Source organism: Cavia porcellus, unplaced genomic scaffold, assembly GCF_034190915.1.
Source record: "Cavia porcellus strain 051 isolate PalLab524CR breed Dunkin Hartley unplaced genomic scaffold, mCavPor4.1 scaffold_30, whole genome shotgun sequence".
Taxonomy (NCBI): Eukaryota; Metazoa; Chordata; class Mammalia; order Rodentia; family Caviidae; genus Cavia; species Cavia porcellus.
The window spans coordinates 7386875-7402813 of record NW_026947513.1 but is presented as its reverse complement, the minus strand read 5'-3'; the positions used below and the strand labels follow the sequence as shown (position 1 = coordinate 7402813).

At 40.7% G+C, this 15939-nt stretch overlaps 1 protein-coding gene across 4 annotated transcripts in view; it reads right to left on the bottom strand.

The window, feature by feature from the left end:
* Positions 1-3666: 3666 nt before the first annotated feature.
* Positions 3667-15939, bottom strand: part of Pi4k2b (phosphatidylinositol 4-kinase type 2 beta) — a 32870-nt gene continuing 20597 nt past the window's right edge. For 3 of the 4 annotated variants that reach the window (XM_013149992.3, XM_013149993.3, XM_003467396.5), the window contains one exon: positions 6146-8228. In XM_013149992.3, coding sequence (XP_013005446.1) covers positions 8055-8228 — 174 coding nt within the window. In that variant the 3' untranslated portion in view covers positions 6146-8054. Of the gene's footprint in view, positions 3816-6145; positions 8229-15939 lie in introns of those variants that run through there. The other variant, XM_063240718.1, reaches the window with a different exon arrangement.

Here is a 15939-nt window from a genome sequence, read left to right as displayed (position 1 = left end):
CCTGAGATTTTATGCTGTTAACATCATTCATAAAAACTTCTTTTGATATTTATTTGAAGCATGTAAACCATAGCAATACTGCAACCAAATTAGTAAATATGCTTGATGAAAATGAAAAAATTCTACTATCAACCTATAGGAATTAAACGGCATGATACTGGCATAAAAACAGAAACAGAATAGCCCAGAAATAAGTCCACATCTTCACAATTAATAGATTTTGACAAAGATGTGAAGAACCCACAATGGGGAAATAAATGGTTCTGGGAATGCTGAATACCCATATGCAGAAGAATGAAAGTAGATGCTTGCCTTATACTATACATAAAAATCAAGTCAAAGCGAATTAAAGATTAATGTAAAATGTGAAACTACTAGATGAAAACAGAGGAAATGTTCCACGACATTGATCAGGTCAGTAGGTTTGTTTTTTGGATAACCCCCAAACCACAGGCACATTCTTGGCAGACTAAAGCTTCTGCACAACAATAGAAACACTCGACAAAGTGAAAGGTAGCCTATAGAATGGGACAATATATTTGCAAACATGTATCTATGATATGTAGGATGCTCAAACAACTCAATAGTAAATAATCAAGTAAAGTGATTAAAAAATGGAAAGACGACCTAGACAGGCATTTCTCAAAAGATGACATACAAATGGCCAAGAGTAAATGTTCAAGATCACCAATCATTAGGGAAATGCAAATTCAAACCATGATGAGATTTCACCCCATTACTGTTGAGGTGGCAACTATCCAAAAGATGAGAGCAATAACAAGAGCTCATGAGGATGGGCAGGAAGGGAACCTCTGTACACTCTGGTGGAAATAGGAGTGAGTATAGCCATGATGGTAACTGTATCGGGGTCTCCAAAGGATAGCGGATCTGCCGTGTTGATGGAGCAGCCTCATCCTTGGGTACCTACCCAGAGGAAATGAGATCAGCTACACTCCCATGTTCACTGCAGCAGTATTCACAATTGCCAAGACACGGAATCAGGACACACTATGACTTGACTGCTTGTCCAATCTGAAACTCATCTTGTGATTTGTCATTGGAAGAGTGTTAAGATATGGGGCTTTCAGACCTAATTAGGTTACATGACATCAGGAGGGGGGGGGGGGCTTCACCCGTATTAGTGTCCTTATGAGAAAACAGCAGAAAGACCTGAGCCAGCATGCCTGTTGCCACACAACAGCCTGCTCTGCCCCAGGCCTCTGAAGATCTCCTTATCAGACAGGGCGACCTCACCTGCCTTGAAGTTCTCAGCCTTCAGACCCTTGAGCCCCCAAACCTCTATGCATTGTAAGTTTGTGGCATTCAGCTATAGTAACAAAAAGGGCAACACAAGGTGTACAAAGTATTCTGCAGTTTTAAAAAGGAAGGAAAGTCTGTCATCTCTGGTAACAGATGAACCTGGAGGGCATCACGGTCAGTAAAATATGCCAGATACAGAAGGACAAGTACCATTGGCCGCCATCAGTTCCTTCCCTGTTTGCAAACATGTTCCATACCGACTGTCTACCACATTTGGATATGTGGAGTATGAAAGAGTCAAACTCATAAAAACCAGAGTGCAATGGTGCTTGCCAAAGGGTGGAGTGGGGAGATTTGAAAGTGTCAGTCAAAGGACACACAACTTCGGTTAGGAGGAATAAGTTCACGATTTCTATTATATATCATGGTAACTCATCAATGTATTTGTATATTAAATAACATATTATAAAACTGATAATAGATTTTCTACTCTTACCATAAAAAGACGTGCAGTATAGGGTATGCTAAACAGCTTGACTTGGAAATCAACACTGTATACATATACCAAATCATAGTGCACACTGTAAGTGTAAAGACAATCAAGATACCAGTCATCATCACCTTAGTCATCAGAAAGGAGCTATATCAGAGAAGTTCACTGATGAAGGTGAGATAAATATAAAGTTTTCAAAGATGGGGGCAGATAATCAAATTCTGCAGAGGAGAGAACATTTTTAAGTATTTGTGAACAAGTATTTGCTGCCCCGACCATCTGGCTCCTTTGGAATTTCTCAACCATGATGTATTCTTCAGTAGAATTTAAGTATCACTTCTCTAACTTCTAATGTAAATGCCATGTGAAATACACAGCATCATCAATGAAATATTCCTACCAAAAATACTTAAGCTTAACGTATTCAAGGTTTTAGCTCTCATTTCCAGTTTACAGGAAATACAAAAGTCCAAGCTGAACACCGAGTGGAAATTAGATGCGAGTGAGGGGTATTCCAAATATAAATGTCAATGGAAAAGTGAAGGAACTCTTCCAGATTAAAAGATGTAACAAATGTGATGGAAAAATCTTGATTGGACCTCAACTTATAAAAAAATCTAGCAGTAAAATACATTTTTAGTAAATAGGAGCAAGTTGAGTGTAGTCTAAGTATCAGAAAATTGGATGTTTTGGTCAGTTTTCTGGGGAGAACTGATGTTGGGAGATAGAACGGCTTCTTTCTCTTTCATCACCACCCCTCTAACTGGGGCTTCCTCACAGCATGGTGGACTTCGGGTATTTGAACTTCTGACTTCCCAGGACGAAAGCAGAAGCCACTGGGCTTCCACTAAGGCTAATGACAAAACTGGCACAGCTTTACTTTTACCACATTCCATTGGTTCAATCAAGCTGTGAAGCCTGCTCAGGTAGAAGGGAGGGGAAGACGGTTGGAATGGAACATGTTTGCCAAGAGGGAAGGAACTGTGGCGGCCATTTTGGAGACCATCTCCTCTGTAACCCTAAAGAGCAGATAAACACTTGAGGGGGGGAATGAAAGCCTCATCTTCCACAAGAGAAGTGCTGATATGGAAAAATGCTTCTGTAATAAATGAGAAAAATACGGACAGCTCAATTAGACCCGTGAACAGTATTAAAGAATAAATTCATGAGTTATACCCACATTTTACTGATTTTTATGTTTCTACCACTTTTGGGGGGATCTTGCACATAATTGGGACCAATGTGTTGAACTCAACAAATGATTGTACCTCTGATACAAACTGATATTCAGGAGTGGAAATTTTAGGAAATAAAAAGGGGCCACAGCAAATTCCTGTATCCGCCATAATTGAGAAGTGAGCTGCTCTGGTTCACAGTGTGGAATAGAACTGTGAGTCCAGTAATCAGCAAGCGATTTATCTCCAGAGTAACAATACTGTAGTTATTTTACTAATTCAGGTTCCAAAGTTTCCACACTTACTAGGAAGAAAGGCTTTTCCCAACTTCCCTGAGAAAATATTAACATGCAGGTGAATCTGGTTACATGATCTCCTTCTCCCGTGGTGCAGAGCCAGCACCACGAAGGTGGCTGGGTGGCGGCTGGTGACCCGAAGGTGCTTCGAGCCCTCATATTCTGGGTGGTGCTGTGGGCATAACTGTGCCATGCACACGTGGGACAGGAAATTAAAATGTGCAAAAAGATAATTAACCCCTACAGGGGCTGTGGAACGCTAGCTCCTTCCTCTCCCTCTTTTGCTTTCTGTCCATGAGTGAGTGTTTTGCTCTCCTGCAGGCCACAGGGGCAAAGCAGTTAGGTCAGCGAGACCTCAAAAACCGCGAGGTCCAATTACCACTTCAGATGTTTAGAGTAATGAAGAGCTGACTAACACGGATCTGTCTGGGAAAAACAATTTCTCTTGGTTTCTAGGTAAAGATTTTATTTTTCTTTCTTCCTGTTGAGACAGAGCTTTGCTGTGTAATCCAGGGAAGTCTTGATGCGGCCCCCAAACTGCAGTTCTCCTCTCTTTGCCTTCCTGCCCTGGCCAGGCTCTGCAGTATAACACTGAAAAAAAGAAAAACGAAGCAAAACGGTGAGAGCAGGTGTCCTGCCTATCTTCTACACCTCACAGGGAAGGCAGCTGAAGGCCCCAAAGAGGCCCACATGGCATTAAGGCTGTGTGCCAGCATAGTTGAGAAAACAGAAGGCGCTGGGGCTGTCGCCCAGCGGTAGAGCATGCGGATTAGCACAGACGAGACCCTGGATTCAATCCCAGCACTACCAAAAAACGTAAAGATAAAAAAGGGTCATTATCTTAGATTAGCTGGGTAGGCCCAATATCATCACCAGTCTTTTTGTTTTTGTCTTTTTTGAGTCAGGGTCTCACTATGCAGTTCAGGCTGGCCTTGAACTCACTTTGTAGCCCAGGCTGGCCCTGAACTCACAACTATCCTCCTGCCTCAGCCTCCCAAATACTAAGATACCAGCGTTCTTAAGAGTATAGTAGGTAGAAGCCAGGTGTGGTGGTACGTGCCTGTGATCTCAGCACTCTTAAGAGGTCAAGGCAGAGGGATCATAGGTTCGAATCCAGCCTGGGTGACTCAGTGAGACCCTGCCTCAAAAAATAAAAACTAAAGCATGGCTGGAGATACAGGTCATTGCCAAGGCCCTGAGTACAATTCCCATATTCCCTCCACCACATACACACACACACACACACACACACACACACACACGCTCACGTGCATGCACACAATGCAGAAAAGGAAGGTGAAAGAGGGAGACAGGCAAGGAATTGAGAGGCTTAAAAGGTGAGACAGTGAGTCGTGTCGGGCCTCAGAAGGAACCCAGTCCTGCTGACGCTTTGATTGCACCTCACGGAAGCCTGCGTCAAGGCTTCTGAGCTGTGGACTCCACAGTAATACCTCTGGCGGGCTTGAGAGGGCTTGAGACCACTAAGCGTGTGACAGCAGAGTACGGACAGCCTCGGTGCTTTTGACACACAGTATTTTTCCTGCCAGGTTTTTGTGGTATGTGGTCTTTGTGCTCTTGTATTCTAGTTTATTTCTAAGATTTCTGATATTTCCTCCGCTGCCTGCTCTCACTGTATTTGTTTCTGTTGCTTACTCATCTCAGGGATAGCTTTTTGCATTTTGATGCTGCTGTTCTTAGGGTCTAACATTTTAAAAACTCCTTCAGGTGTTGTTCAGTCCGTCGCAGCCCCTTTTCATTTTTGAGACAGGGTTTGCTGAGTCGCTAAGTGGCCCAGGTTGGGCTCGAACTTGTGAACTTTCAACCTCACTTAAACGTGTTTTAAAATACTGGTTTGGGACAGGGATGGCAGTGTGCACCTACAGTCTACCTCTGGAGCTGAGGCAGGAGAATCACTGGAACCCAGGAGTTTGAGACCAGCACTACAGAACCTCCTTAAAACAAAGTTAGTCAGTTATTAGATTGTTTCCCTAAACCTCATCAGGACTTTTCTGGGATGCCTCTTTCTGTGGCCGTGCTATGCAGACTGCTGCCTGCCTGGCCGCGGCACCATGTAAGAGGCCGTCATGTCCGGGAGGGATTCCTGTCCTTACCTCAAGCTTTGCTTGCTGTGTGGGAGGCCAGGGTGCTCTGGACAGCTGCTGAGCCTGTGGCTCCTCCTGGGCAGCCCCTGTGGAGCACCCTGGCCAGCCACCTGTTCCGCACTGTCACTGCCTGGCTGCTTTCGCAGCTGTTTCCCTCGGTGCCTCTGTCAGTGTCTGAGTTGCTCCTGCCTGGCAGGGCCGTGCTATTCCGCAGACCCCTGTCCCCTTCCTGGCCATGGTGGTCACCCTGAGGACCAGACACCTCACACCCTTTGCAGGGCCCTTCTACCAATGGCCATCTGGATGCTGGACAGCCCTCTCCAGCTTGGGAGAGGTTTTCTGATTTTTGTTTTGTTCTGGTTGGTTTTTGACGCAGGGTCTCACTGTGGAGCCCAGGCTGGCCTTGAACTCTCAGTGATCCTGCTGCCTCAGTCCTGAGTGCTGGGATTACAGGTGGTGTCGCCCTGCCTCAAAAAAGAATACGGGGCAAGGGGGATGTGATCAGCTGTGCAAAGCTTGTCTAACATTGTGAGGACCTGGTTCTACCCTCAGCATCACCAAAAAAATCCCAAACAAACAAGCAAGCCTCCAAAATTGTGAATAAAATTATTTTCAAGTCTACAGAAAACCATGTTTATAATTAAATAAAAGCAAAATATCTACAATCAAAAGCTTTCCAGTTAAATATACCTTTTGAAATTACAGAGTTAAACTATACCACTAATATCCAAAGTAAGAAAAATGATAGTTCTCCAACATTTAAAAACAAACACATTTACAAACATTCTACCTATTCAATATACATACATAAAACAAAAATTTAGCTTTAAGACAATGATTTTTATTATGTTTAGTCTACCATGTTTGACAATATAAATATACTCATTGGAAAAACAATACTTAAATAAGAATTAAGTTGATGAAAGTTTACAAAACACAGCCAAGGTACTCGACTTGTAATCTTAAATATCTCTACTTTTCAAGCATGGTCAGACACTTAAAAAATTCTCACACTAACTTTAGCATATAAAACAGTAGCAGTTTACTACATTTTCTATTATAAAAATTAATATAGTAATTCTCAAAAATACTGAAAAAAACTATTATCAAAGTCATACCCACATTACAACTTACTTCTTTTCTTTGAGAATACATCTTTGAAAGGCACATTTTAATCACAAATATTTACTGAAGGGTAACAGGTTGAGTGTTGAATTTCTAGTCAAGTTTCCATTCTCTCCCCGAGAACTAATGGAGGGTGGGAAAAGGTGGAAAACAGATTTCCAGTGACTCCCTGAGGGCAGCCGCCAGAGACTCAGATCCCGGGCTGGCTGCCCCATGTTCCTGTCATACAAAAATAACTCATTCAGAAATCTCCACGTAAACTCACAAGACAAAAGGCCAAGCCTACCAAGGGCCTGCCCAGTTTAGTCTGAGTATTGATGCTACTGGTTTTGAGACTGAAGAACAGATAAAAGGTTTTCTTCTCAGAAGCTCATCTTCATAGTTGGCGCATCTCAACTTAATAACGCATGACTTCACAGCACTACAAATTCCAAGAATGTGAGACATATTGGTATTCAAAAGAAGGTACAAAATTAAATTTCAAAATCAAACAGAACTGATTTTATGGTCCTCTCTCATTTTTCCCTCAAATTGGGCTAATAATCTAACATTGTTTCTTACAATTTCGAGTACATTTTTATGCATTTACAAACACAGGACCCCAAAATGAAATCTAATATATACTTTGAGGCACTTTTCAGTGAAGTTTAATACTAAAGTACTAAATTGAACAAGATCATTATTTTGAAGTAGTAACTACTCAATTACTTGATCCTATACAAGAAATAAAAAGGACTATTTAAGGATTTTTTTTTTTAATTTGAAAATACTGATGATCTACCTCAATTTTATATTATTCCCCTCAGGAAAATGAGTGCTTCCATTTTTTTTTTTTTAAAGAAAAGGAGGAATGTCTTTAGATTTTATTTACTAAAACAAGATAAAAAAAATTATAAAATAGAATTATGGTCATTTGTCACTTAACAAAATATAATTTTCAGATCCCCAATAATGACCATATAGGTTCTCTTATTCCAGTTCTAACATAGCAGCTTATAAAATTAAGGCAACTTGAATTTGCTTTAGTCTTTCCTACAGTTCTATTGACTCTTCTGTGGGAGGAGCAGAGTAACTTCAGACCCAGCCACTCTCAAAGGCCTTTTGTAATGCAATGTAAAAAGAGTCAAAATGAACACTCTCTCCAATCTTTAAAAAATACATAAAATGTTACTGTTTTCTTTTTTTTTTTTTTATCTTTCTCATTTTTATGGATCAAACTCATGACCGCCTGCTTGCAAGGCAGGTGCTTATGCCGCTGAGCTAAATCCCCAGCCCCAATGTTACTGTTTTCAAAGTCAACAACTATATTTTTCCATTTGGAATTCTACAGTAATGGCAGTTCTAGCATGAATATACAATGAGGTGTATTCTTCTAAACCAACAACAACAACCTATACAATTTTCTACAAAAATACAATAGAAGAGATATATCATTTCTTCCCTGAAATGGAATTTAATATTTGGTTAAAAAACTGTAAACTTTTGATTACATTCAAAAGGAAACTTTTTTTAAAGACTTCAATGACTTGAGCTGTTGACAGCAGGAGCAGATGTAAATAGAATATTTTAACAACCAATGCTGCCGCCGACTGTCTTACATCTACTACCAGGAGGAGAAAAAGGGCTTCCTGCAGTGGATGGTCTGGGTGAAAGTGCTGGTCAGGTGGAGGAGGCGGCCCTGCCCGCGCCCCTGGCTGCGCTCCACGTTCACGCAGGGCATCTGCACCAGCTGCATAGGGCTCTTTCCGTCTCGCAGCGCCTGGGTGAGGTTTAAGATCTACAGGAGGAAGAGGGAGTTCTAGTAATTAAAAGAAACAGTCTCACTTCACTAACATTATTTTATTCATTGTAGTTTTTGTTTCAGCCACTAACACAACAGAGATTTCAATAAGAAATGGCTGTAAGTATTATATGGGTGTAGCTATGTTTATCTACACACACAAATGCAGGAAATTAGAGCTGAATAACTTTACAAAATTGGTAACTTCAAAAATATCCTAGAATGCTCCTAGATGCAAAGAAAGGAAGTTTCTGCATATTCCATTCGACAGAGAAACAAATACTGGTTTAAACTTTGCCTTATCCACTTTAGGCAGGAGACCCCCACACGGCCACCCCACTGGGTAAGTGGGCCTGACCTGTTTGCAGTCTTCCAGGTGCACGTGTGCAAGCCCTGCACCCGGGACCAGTCCTATCTTCAGTTCTGCGAAATAAGACCACAGTTCTTTCCCCACATTTGATACTGTTAGTATTATCTTTTGCATGTTTCCTGTCTAATTCTCTGTTCAGGACAAGAGCCTGGAAAGGACCCCTGGGAAGAGCACAGCACCCCAGACCTAGCAACACACTCAGCAAATGAACTTTCTGCACACCTACGCAGCTGTACTTGTGCCAGGAAGGTGACTGCTATGCACGTGAATAAACTCTTGCCTTCATTTTACCAGAGAGGTGGCCCATAAACACGAGGAAGTGAGCAACAGCAAACACAGGAAGGCTAAGAGTGCCTGGGGAACCCCAGGGGAGCTTAGAGAATTTGGGAAGGAACCCATTACAAGTAAAATTTAATTGAACATTTTACTCTTAAATAGAAAAAATAAAACCAGAAAAAAGTAAAATTTATGAATTTCGTGTTCAAAGACATTCTTAGAATTTTTACTTTTGAGCATACAAATAAGGTTCTGAAACAGCTCACAGCCTGGTCCACTTTTTGTTCAGATAAAACTTTGGTAATTTTTTTCTTGCATATTGGGAAAAACTTTGTTACGTACATTAGATATATAGCTATCTCCTTCAGCTACTTAAAAATATCTATGCTCCACATACTATGTATCTTACTGGTTCTAATAAAGACAAATTCATAATGATAAGCATGAAATTTCAACATAAAGCCATTAATACACTTTGTAATATTTGAACTATAAGGTATAGATTCTGTAAGATTTAGAATATTTAACGTATCAGGGACATAAATCTTCAGTAGCAATAGCAGTTATAGAGATTATGTTTTAGGGCCTTTTTATATCCTCTTAAAATAGTCTAGGTTGGCTGTATTTGGATAACAAGAAAAAAGAGCTAAAGAAATTTAAGTTTCAAGGACTGTTTGTACAATGAAGGTAAAATGTGATGCAGCGAGGCTAAGCATTAAATGTTCTGGCCAGTTTCCTCTCTGGATTTTAAAAATCCTATCCTAAAAATGTTAATCTAAATATGTCATTTTAAGTAACACCTAATATTTTTCTGACTAAAAACAATACATGCTTGTCACAGAGAAGTTGGAAGGCAGAAATGTACAAGAAATGAAAGTTGCTGTACAGGATTATCAATTTCTAAATACATAATCACAAGACTTCACCCTACACTGGCTGCACTGTCTGTCTGGGAGTTGAGAAGAAACATTTACCAAGCGCTCACAAGGTGAGGGAGGAGAGGGGCTGATTAGGAGTGGAAGCCCTGGGAGCCCCAGGGAACTCGCATTCTACAAACAAATTGCCACAGCAACAAGTGACTGCAAAGGAGTCACAAGTACCGTCACTGCGGGGAACCCCACGTCCTGCCCACCCCACGCTCAGCTCTTCACTCTGCCTGTGACATGTTTAAACCAGAGAAGATCATTTCACAAATGCACAGGGCAGACACTGAAGGCACCAGGAGACGTGGAAGTCACTCTGACAGCTCAATGGGCAATCTCGGGTGTGGGTAAGGCACAAGGCACCAACACGTGGACTCTCCCCACAGACAGCTTTGCCTTAGAGCAGCTCACCGGTCCTAGACTGCAGAGGGCAGAACTGCTGGACTGCACACACAAAATTACGGAGGGTATAGTCTACTGTATGGGCAACCTTAGGGTGTTATTCAAGAGAAATTTAGTCAATATGCAGATTTAAAATGACATTTCTGAGCAATGTGCAGCAGGGGTATGTTACTTGGGAAGGCTACACACGCAGCACTCCCTGGGAGGTAGACGGCGGGCAGGAGACTGAGCTGGAGCTGATCTGGTCAAGGGGCAGGGCATCCAAGAAGCAGAGCGGCGCAGGCAGCACTGCTCTAGGGGAAGCGGCAGGATGGAGACGACAGCCAGGGACAGGGCTGCAGCTACACGTGAGGGGCTTGGCTGGCTAAGATGGGAGCCTGGCACCCTGCCTGGGCACCAGCACAAGTCCCCTGGACCTTGCGTCAGAGAGAGCTGGAGCTGGAGGCAAGGGTGCTGCTTGAAGCATGTCAGTAGCGCCAGAGAGGAGACGGCCAGGGTGCCAGGCCCAGCAGGCGGACAGTGTCACAGGTTTGCCACCCTTCACTTCACAGTGTAGCACGTGACCTACTTCAGCCTTGGGAGCCGAGGTTCTTCCACATAAGATGAGATTACTGTGGAGAGTTCTTATGAAGGTAAGCGGTACCAAATAGGAAAATCTCCACGGACCAGGTACTCAGGAAGTGCTCAGGGCTTACTGCAGTTTGCTTCCACATCACTACTGAATCTGCAAGTGAGCTTCTGGTTTATCAATTAATAAATACAGGTTCACTGTTTTCATAAAAAATTTATTATTTCTACCCTTTTTCAGATCATGTGGAAAATCCTTCATATTTTCCATGAAGTAAACATAATCTGAGGGCTGATACTCCTAGCAGGCATAGGTAGAACATTGAATGAATTTTACTGAACTTGACTAAGATCTACTGATATTTTTGTGTTTCATTTTTTTTTTTCTGGTACCAGGGATCGAACTCACGACTGCGTGCTAGCAAGGCAGCTTATGCTGCTGAGCTAAATCCCCAGCCCCCTACTGGTATTTTTAAAAAATTCAAAATATACTTTAACTTTCATAAATCTATTCAGTCCTAATTCTGAGAAATACCTTTGCATCAGTCCAGGATACATCTTTATGTAAGAATTAGAGCAAGTTACTGTTTATGTGTGTAAAACTGCTACAAACTAGGACAACAGGCTTGCTATACATAGCATAAATCAGAAAGCTAATAAACAAAACTGGAGGGGGAGAGGATTCAAAGGACACTTATAAGTTATAGAAATAATAAGGTATTTTGACTTAAAGGAATGCCTGAAATAATGATTCTGCTGTTTGGAATAGACAATGCTATTTTTAAAATTTGTTACTAAACCTCTGTTTTATAAGTACTGCTGATTCATTTATACGTTTATTTACTTATTATGGTACTGGGGATAGAACCCAAGGCTGTGTGCATGCTAGACAAGTGCTCTATCACTCAGCTACATCCCTAGCCCTTGATTTCATTTTATTTATTTATTTTTGGTTTTTTGAGACAGGGTCTCACTATGCAGTTCAGGTTGGCCTTCAATTCACTTTGTAGCCTAGGCTGGCCTCAAACTTACAGCAGTCCTCTTGCCTCAGCTTCCTGAGTAATGGCATTACAGGCACGCAGCACCACGCCCAGCTTAATTTATTTTAGAATGCAGAATAATACTTGATTTTTAAAAAAGCCCCCCAAAACAAACAAACCTCTACCAACGACAAAGAGCTAGAAGCAGAGAGCTATATAAATATGTACATGGGAGTTCCAGGAGAACATGGCAGACAGATAACAGCAGCCACGGAGCTCTCTGACATTGCCAGCTTAGAATCCAGGAATGATGCGGTGTGAGGAGTCCTAAGCAAGGGGCTATATACCCTGCCGACCCAAGAACGAACTAAGCTGAGAGAAACTAACTAGAAATGCAATCGCCATGCTATAACAGGAACAGATAAAATCTCAGTGTGGAAGCTGGAACCTGTGCCACTGGAAGCCGTGATTTGAATTTCCTGCTGCCGCTGCTGCGTCCCAATCGGCACAGCAGGGAGACAGACACGCAAAAGCTCTGAGAGCAGGAATCGGTGAACCAAACGGAGTTGAGAGCAGGACTGGCAGGGAGCCCTGCATCGACCTGCGGTGAGTGAGAGGAATGGGGACCCTTTCATAGACTAGGAGGCTCCAACAGAGGACATTCTGGGACTGGGCAGACTAGCTGGAACAGGATGCTGCAGCAACTTTAGTCGCAAATTCTCCTCTCAAGCAGGATTGGTGGGGAGTGCTTGGCCTGGGTGACACCACGGACTAAGACCCAGTAGGCTGGCCCAAACCAGGTTCCAGCGCCTGGTGGTGCACACTAGCAGTGAAGCCTTCACTACGTTGACCTAGAGGGACGGGCCCAGCAGAGGCTGCCCAGGTCTGTGTCTCCCTAGTACACTGCAGTGGGCGGGAACACCTAGCTGGCAGATTCAAACAAACTGTAACTGACAAAGAGAAAAAAAACTGGGCCTCCTATATACGCTTGTACAGAAGGAACAAAAAGTATGGAAAGAGGAAGCAACTTCTAAGGGTCCTCAGTCCCCAATCCTGAGAACACTGATCCAGGAAAGGGAAATGCAAAGGAAGACAGAAAACATGCAATATCAGACACGGCACCAATAGACATAAAGCTCTATCTCCAAAGCCTCAGAGACTAGTTAAAAAATGAAGTATTTAATGAAATAAAGCAAGATATAAGTAGAATAGTTAAGAGAAATGTTAAGCACTGCCCAAGAAAAAACAGATGGTGGAATGGAAGAACAGAAAAAAAGGGGAGAATTGTTTGATGGAGAAAATAGAGAAAACATAGAATACGTGAAGCAGGTTCAAAGAGATTACCAGGAAACTAAAAACTCTATTGAAAGCTGGCATAACAGCTTGAAAGAAACTAAGGATAGATTATCTGAACTGGAGGACAGATTTTTAAAGTGGGAACATGAAATGAAAAACTTAAAAATAACAAGGAAACAAACAGCAATAATACAAGGGCTAGAAGATGTTAAGAGGATCTATAACTTAAAAATTAAGAACATAAAAGAAGAAGTAGGGACACAAACAAATGGATTACAAAAGCTATTCACAGAAATAATCCAGGAGAATTTCCCTAATTTAGCAAAAGGTAAAGATACTCAGATGTATGAGGCATACAGGACCCCAGCCACCTACAACCCAAACAGAGCTATATCCAGGCATATAATAATCAAAATTCCAGAAATACAATATAAGAACAGAATATTAAAGGCCGTCAGAGACAAAAAACAGATCACTTACAAGGAACACCCATCAGAATTACAACAGACTTCTCGGCACAAACCATCAAATCACAAAGAGCATGGGGGGAAATAATTCAAGCTTTGAAAGATAATAACCTCCAGCCAAGATTGATATATCCTGCACAACTGTCTCTAGAAATTGATGGAAAAACAAGGTGCTTCCAGGATAAAGAGGAACTAGAGGAATTTGCAACCACCAATTCAACACTACAGAGAATACTGCAGGACATTCTAAAAAAAGAAAAATATCAAGATTCCAGAAACAGTAGCAGAGAGGCCACAATGAATGGAGCAGAAAGCAAAATGAAGAAGACAAACTGACAACTAATGACAGAAAAAGAGCTCAACAGAAATGAGGCAGAGAAAGTTGGATGGTAGGAATAGTTATTCTGGAGAAAATAAGACATCATAATAGCTACTGATGATTTAATATCATCTTGTTTTGAAGTCCCATCAAGCTTTTGTTCTTCTGTCTCCATCATTCTTAACATGTTGTATGTTACTGGATTTTATTTTATGTGATAATATAAACAAAAACTTTTATAGACAAGGAGATTATACAGAAACCATTGTCCATTTTCTGTTAGTTGATTCTAAATACCCTGTAATACTGTCATTCTCTTAAACGGTTTTACATTGCTTGATATGTTTGATGCTACAGTATACAAAGTTATACTCAAAGATTTCAAGGAAAGAGACACTATGGTAACTACTATTATGTCGTGATTATCTTGTGGTGAAACACTATTTTGCTTAAATGGTTATGTTTTGACCTGCGCTGTTTTGTTGTTATGCCCTCTTCTATCTCAATCTCCTTTTTTATTATTTACTTTTTCATTTTTATCCTTTTAATTAAGGGAAAAATAAAAAATAGCAGGATATATTATAGTAACCCAGTTTGATTTCCTATTAACTTGATTTGAAACCCTGTATTGCCCTCACCATCTTGTTTTGACTGATTTTCCTCTATTATGTTTTGCTCGATAGTACCAAGTTCGAAAGTATAGGCAACAACTATGAAGACAATAAGATTCATTATGACACCCATTCTGGTTGACTATTATCTTCTTTTGAAGTCCTCTAATGTCTCCAATGTTTTGGTTTTATTGGTTTTGTTCTTTACTGTTTTGTTCAATTTTATTATAACTGATGATATAGGCAATTCTTTTTAAGATAGCAAGAGGCATTATGGTAATGATTGTTGATCCCCTATTATTTTGTTTTTACATTATCTATTATGTCCATCCTTTTGATTTGACTGACTCTGTCCTGTTATGTCACATTTGGTTTTACTCTCTTCAAAAACAAGTAGTAAGAACTGTGGGAATAATAAAACCTAAAATGTATAATTGTCATTGTACAAAAGAGAGGAAAAGAAAGAGCTCTAAAGGACATAACTGCATGTATATTTAAGTGTATAAGATAGATAACCATATTACTGAGTTTTGTTGGATCACTGAACAGAACTATTTACAGTCTCACTGTTTGAATGTCCACTCTATATGCTTTAATTTTGTAACTTGAACAACTATTTCTAAGATGACAATATGTATGTAATCTATTAACTAGTGATTTCCTACTGTTTATATTTTTTGAAATTCTCTATAACTTGTACCCTTTTTCTGTTTTTTTTTCTTTTTTCTCCTTAAAATTTAAAAAAATATGTACATGGTCAGGATATATATATTATATATACATATATGTATATATAATATATATATAATTTTTTTGTTACCAGTAAGTTCAAAATCAAATCAAAATTAAAAAAATAAAACCAAATAAAACCAAATCATCCTCCCTATGATATAACCAAGATACCATCACTTCACTTGCTTTTCTCCCCAGATCTTGAGCCTGTCACTTTATATTACATGAATTTTTATAATCTCTGAACTCCTTCGTGAATGACACAGAATGTGAACAAATGAACCTGAAGACATCAGAGACCCATGGCTATGCCTCTGTGACCATGTGCAGAGCTAAAATAATGGTTCCCAAGCCACTAATTCTTCATTTCAGTTCAAGTTTTTCATATGTTAACTTTATTTTTTATTTTTTTGTCTTTTTATTGGTACCGGGGATCGAACTCACGACTGCCTGCTTGCAAGGCAGGAGCTTATGCCGCTGAGCTAAATCCCCAGCCCCCATATGCTAACTTTAACCCACAAATAAAGCTTACAAAATTATTCATGACATTTATTCACTTAAAGTAACCTCCCTATGATTATGACAGGTGCGTGTGTACAGGGCAAAAGCATAGCACACAGAGGGCTGGCTCTATTTGCAGTCTCAGGCACCCACTCACGTCTGGGAACAGATCCCAGAGAACAAAGGAGGCCACTAGTTACCTTTAGGGACAAGAACCAGAAAGAGAGTGTGGCTACATCAAGTTAACTTGTTTCAAGCAAGAAA